This window comes from Equus przewalskii, chromosome 19 (genome assembly GCF_037783145.1).
Source record: "Equus przewalskii isolate Varuska chromosome 19, EquPr2, whole genome shotgun sequence".
Taxonomy (NCBI): domain Eukaryota; kingdom Metazoa; phylum Chordata; class Mammalia; order Perissodactyla; family Equidae; genus Equus; species Equus przewalskii.
This window is the reverse complement of record NC_091849.1, coordinates 35,057,655-35,063,391: the sequence shown is the minus strand read 5'-3', so window position 1 is coordinate 35,063,391 and position 5,737 is coordinate 35,057,655. Positions and strand designations below refer to the sequence as shown.

General features: G+C 61.4%; 1 protein-coding gene across 4 annotated transcripts in view; it reads right to left on the bottom strand.

The window, feature by feature from the left end:
* Positions 1-2,891: 2,891 nt before the first annotated feature.
* The window catches only part of PACSIN1 (protein kinase C and casein kinase substrate in neurons 1), a 54,108-nt gene continuing 51,262 nt past the window's right edge, over positions 2,892-5,737 (bottom strand). For all 4 annotated transcript variants that reach the window (XM_070585864.1, XM_070585867.1, XM_070585865.1 and 1 more), the window contains exon 10: positions 2,892-5,673. In XM_070585864.1, the coding sequence (XP_070441965.1) occupies positions 5,564-5,673 (110 nt within the window). In that variant the 3' untranslated portion in view covers positions 2,892-5,563. The remainder of the gene's footprint in view (positions 5,674-5,737) is intronic.

Genomic DNA, 5,737 nt, shown 5'->3' with positions numbered 1-5,737 from the left:
TACAGCCCCAGTGTCTGTGCACTGAGTGAGCGGGACAATCCAGAGGCCATCAATGCTCAAAGTGGTTGTGGTTACAGGGGCCTGGGGTGGTCAAGGGGGATGGCATTGAGCTGAGCCTAAAAGGAAAGGGATAGTGGATTGGTAGAAGCTGTGGGAGAGAGGCAGTGAGTCCTCAAGGCCAAGGAGGGCCTGGAATGACCTCATCTCCCCCCACCCTAGTGTGGGCCGGAAGGAGGGAGGGCCCTGGGGCTGAAGACAGTCCACCATAGGACTGGAGAGAATGCGGCGTCCGTCCTCTGCATCTTCTTGCTCTGCTGTAGAGGGTCCGAGAGCCTTTGTCTCTGCTTTGCAACCAAGGGGGTTCTGGGAAGGGGCGGCTGGGGTGCCAGAGAGTACTACTGCTCCGGTTCCCCTTGTGGGACACAGGCTCCGCAGCGAAGAGAGGTGGTTTGGCTTGTAGTTCCCTTGCACAGAGCAAGGTCCCAGACCTCAGCAGCGCCCCTGTGAGGCTGCGAGCCCTGGGAATGGGGTGTGAGGGGCATAAGTGAGCAGGTGATGGGGAAAGGGTCACAGTGTGGGTGAGCCGGGGGAGATGGGCCCCTACTGCCCAGTCTGCTGGGCAAAGCAACTCACTCAGCCTCCTGGCGCTTCCCTCACACTCGTCCATCCAGCTCGCATGCCCTGAGGACCCACTACGCTCTAGTACTTGCACTGCTTTTTACCATTAACTTCCCTACCAAACCGCAAGGGAGGGGCTACTCCCCCATCCTGCAGACGATGAAGCTGAGGCTCAGAGTGGCTGGGAGACTTGCTCACAGTCCCACAACCAATCAGCCAATCAGTGGCAGAACCAGGAACTGAACCCACAAGCACAGGGCTCTCTGCACCTCATGCCTCCTGCTTCGTGACTGGTCAGCACCCTTAGCCTCTGTAACCTTTAGCCTCTGATGACACACTTCAGGAGACAGGACGGGAGCCAGCCAGGGCCGCCCAGACCATTGAGGGTTAAATGCCGCCCTAGCCTGCCACCTTCTGCCCTCAGAGATTTTATTGTCTCCAGAAGAAAGTTTACTCCTGGCAGTGAGCAAACAGCACCTTGGCATCTGTCAGCTGGGACTGGACCCGGGGGAGGAGGGGGCGGCCCTGCCCCAGGCCTGTGCCTCTCTGGGCCCCTGCTGTCTGCCCACCCCCGGGGAGGGGGCACCTGGGACCCTGGCCAGAACCAGCTCGGCTCTGCTCAACTGGTTTTGTCTCCAGCCTGCCGGCCCTGCCCCCAGCTGCGTCCCTGTGCCACCAGCAGGGCCTGGGGTGGCCTCATCTCAGGCCGGGCTGAGAGGAAGGAGGGGGAGGGGGATTATGGGCTAGGAGTGGGGAGCTGGAGCTGCTCCAGAAAGGGGAGCCGTGGGGGGTCAGGTGGGGCAGCTCCCTGCTGTGTGGATCTGCCACGAGGCACATGACCCCTTGGCGGGGACACACCCATCCAGTGACAACTTGTGCACTGGCAGCAAGCTTAGGTTTCCTCTTCCTCCTCCGCACACCTGCCCATCAGAGCCCAGTCTAGCTTAGGTACTCCCTGACCATCCCCACGGGACCCCCCCTCCCGGGCGCCCCATCACTGCATGGAGCAGCCTGCGCAAGACGAGGCAACCTTCACCTTTATTTGAAGAGTCCTTGTTCGGCTAAAACCAGGGGCTTGTCACTGGACGTGGATTTGGCGGATGAAGGAGATGGGCTGGGGAACAGATTCAACCCCATCCTGAGCCCTTCTCCCTGCCCTGGGGTGCCCTGAGGCTGGGGAAAGCGTGGGGCGAGGGGACTGCAGTAGAGATGCCTTGACGAGTGGGTCTGTCAGGGCCTGCCAGGCTGCCGGAGCCACTGGGGCCTCGGAGAGACATCTGAGCGGCCCGGGGAAGCTGAGGCCGCGTGGGGGTCGGCTGAGGACACAGGGAACCGAGGACAGAGCTAGGGCTGCACCTGGGAGACCTGCCACGTCCCAGAAGAGATCCAGCCGGGGGCGGGGAGGCTGGGGCAGGGGCTGGGCCTGGAGCTGAAGCTGGGGCAGGAGCTGAGGCCCGGGCAGGGCCTGGCCCGGCAGAACAGAGTTGCGAAGCTGGAGCCTGGGTCCTGGCCACTTCCCTGAGAAATGCTTTTGGAGAAGCCCTCCCAGGGGTCCCACACAGAAGTGCTGTCAGAGGTCAGGCAGGGCACAAGAAAGTGTGGCAGCACCTGACGTCACACCATCGGGAGCCTGGGACTGTGGACTACCAGGAACCACAGGCCTCAGCAATCACTCTTAGAATTTTGCTTTAAAAATTGAAACCTGGGGCCGGCCCAGTGGTGCAGTGGTTAAATTTGCACATTCCACTTCAGCAGCCCGGGGTTCACCAGTTCGGATCCCGGGTGTGGACATGGCACCGCTTGGCAAGCCATGATGTGGTAGGCGTCCCACGTATAAAGTAGAGGAAGATGGGCACTGTTAGCTCAGGGCCAGTCTTGCTCAGCAAAAAGAAGACAATTGGCGGCAGATGTTAGCTCAGAGCTAATCTTCCTCAAAAAAAAAAAAAAGAAAAGAAACCTACTTGGGGGTCAAATTCATCCTTGAACTGTGAGTTTTAGACCCCAAATATCTGAGTTCTCCTGGTCAGTCAGGCACCCAGGACCCTAAAGGCCATGGCCCAGTTGCCTCAGAGAGCACCTATTATAGCCCTCTCTGTATAGACAGGCCCCGGGGGCCCTGAAAGGTGAGGGGACCAGCCCTCAGTCTGCCGGCCGTCAGTGATCAGCCAGGACAGCATGGAGCATGCTGGGCCCCACCTCCCGACAGACATCCCAACCACAGATCTCTCAGGGCTCGAAAGACAGAGGACTCGAGATAACAATGTCCAGCCAGGTTGACACAGTTCTGGATTTTATCCACAGTCATACAGTCACAACTTATAGATATATATATTTGTATTTATATACCTTTAAATTACACAATCATGTACAAAACAGGTGCATTGCTGAGACCACAGCACTTCTCGGAGTTTCACAAGTGTCGGACTAATGGAGTCAGAAGCCAAGGGCGGCAGACGGTGGGCAGCGGGCAGCCCGGCCCCTCGCAGAGCCGGGCGCAGAACGGTGGTGAACAGGGACAAACACTTCACTCGCCGAGCCCGCGGGGTGGGCCCGTGCAGCATGGGGGGGCAGAGGGCTACAGGAGGCAGTGGGCACAGCGAGGGCGTGGCCCCCACGATCGGTGTTGAGTGCCCTGACACCAGCACTGACAGGTGGGGCTGGGCCCCAGAGCTCAGGGGACTTCCAGGTGGGGGACCCTCCCACTCTGGGGTCCTGAGGAGCCTGGGGACCAAGAGAGAGTGGTCCCAAATGGGGCCATGGAGGTGGTTACTCAGAATGAAGGGGGTTTCAAGTCCCTGCCCTGGACTGGGCAGCTAGAGGGCTGAGGGGGACAGGCCTGGGGTCCAGCCAGGACCACAGCCCCTCCCCAGGTGCTGAGAAGCTGCTGGCACAGAGAGGGGGAGCCCAGGCCCCAAGGAGCAGGTGCCGGCCTCCTGCCATCCGAGGGCAAGCAGTGAGGGGCGGGCCCCAACCCCGACCCCTGCCTGGGGGCGAGGCTGAGGAGGCCTTTGTTCTGGAGCTGGGAGCTGAGGGCTTCCGAAATCTTGCTGCAGGCTCTGAGGGGCTTAGGGCACATCTCAGGCTGCAGTAGAGGCCCAGAGAGTGACAGTGACAAGAATGGAGGTGCTGGGGGAAGTTTGCCTGTCCCTAGGGGTGCCGCCCCCCGACTCCCCTGGCCCTGAGGGAGGCCTGCCCCAGCTCAGGCTCCTGCCAGACTCTGCCGGGATCCTCCGTGTCCACACGAGCAGGGTCGGGGTCTTGAGGCTGGGGTCTATGACCTCCTAACAGTGAGCTGTTGGGAGAAGAAGCAGGGAGCAAAGGAGGACGGAGGGATGACAGAGGGGCCGTTACCTGGAGGCCCAGGGAGCCAGGTGCTGTGGGAGGGGAGGTGTCTGCAGTCTGAGGCCCAGAAGTGGCATCAGCCCTGAGCAAGGTCACCTGGTGCTGCAGGATGTCTCAGGGCCTCGTCCCAGAGGTTCCAGGAGACTCCTCATCTAGCCATCCCCCCTCTTGGGGTCCTGTCCTGCCTGGGTCACACCCTGCCTCTTCCCCCATGGGCACTGATACTCGGTAACCCAGCACCACTGTCTTCCACCAGCCGTGGGAAACACTCCTGTTCTGGGGGCGGGGGGGTCCTCTGCCTCCTCCCGCCACCAAAACTCCTGTAATGGAGACTCAGGCTTGGAGATAAGGAGGGGCTGCCAGCAGGGAGAATGTTCTCCAGGGGCCAGGGCTGGGGTTGGGGGGAGGGGACAAGGAAGAAAGACATGGTGACCATCCTGGTCCTGAGGCCAGGGCTCCTCGCTCCTGCCAAACCCCTGCAGCTCCCATTGGCTGCAGGCTTTCCCCCGCTGGTCCCAGGCTGGAAGCTCCCATGGGCCCTGCAGTGACTCCCCAGGGGCCAGAGAAGGGGAGAGAGAGATGGGAGGCCACAAGGCTGGGTCTCATAGAAGCTGGCCAGGCCTAGCGGGCCTATGGTTTTAGATGGACATGGTGGGGGCGGGTAGGCAAGATGCCCTTCTCCCCAGAAACCGGGAGGAGGCTGCTACTGTTGCTGGCTTTGCCCTGGGCTTTGGGGCCCCTCCCCCGTGCCTGAGGATTATGAGAGGGGCGGGGTCTCTGTAGGGGACTGAGGGGTGTGGCTCCGAGGAGGAGCCTGTGCCCAGTGCTGACAGCTGGGAAAGGCCCCAGCAGGGTCTGGGTCCCTCAGCTGAGCCTCGAGTGGGAAGGCTGAGGGCCTGCTCCCCCTTCACTCCCCCTCCTACACCCAGCGACACTGTCACCGACTCCAGCTCACCCTTCCTCATGTCTGGGGGAGTCTAGGGAGCCCTAGAAACCTCTATGGGAGAAGAGGGTGGCCATTCCTCGTCCAGCCCCACCAGTCCCGTGGGGTGAGCCTGGGAGAAGAAGGGCATCCCCCAGGGCGAAGTGGAAGACCAAGGACTGGGAGGCCCCCTTCTCTGGGGTCTGAAGGGGAGGCCTTCGAGGGGAGCTGGTGGAAGGGGAGCGGGGTGGGGCAGGAGGAAGAGGTCAGGAAACCTGGCCCAGGGGGGGGGGGGGGGGCAGGTGCTGGCAGCCTGGGGGGAAGGGCAGGCTGGCGGAGCGACGCAGGATGGAAGGGTCCAGGAGACACCCCTCAGGGCTCAGGAGGCTCTTTGGTGGGGTCTGAAGAGCAGATGTTGTGATGTCTCTGTTGGGCTAAGTCCTAAGACCCTCACCTACCCTGGGGCCGTCACCCGAGTCCCACCACCTTGGCCTCCAGGCGGCCCTGCAAATGCTCAGTCTCTTTCTATTTTTTGTTTTGTTCTGTTTTGACTTTTAAAAAAATAAAAGCTTGATCGGAAAATATGTCTGGAACTCTATGGCAAAGGGAGGGGGACAAGAGTGGACAGGGAGGGGAGGGGCGGACGAGGAGGGAGGGGGAGTGGGGAGGGAAGCGGGGCAGCTAGATGGCCTCCACGTAGTTGGCAGGATAGAGGCCCAGCTGCCCGCTGTCCAGCCGCCCGCGGCACCAACCCTGCTCGTCCTCCTCGCCCAGCTTGGTGAGCTCATCTCCTAGAAGAGGACACAGGGGAGCTCACTGACAGGGGCTCAGAGACGGCTGACCGCGAGCCCCACA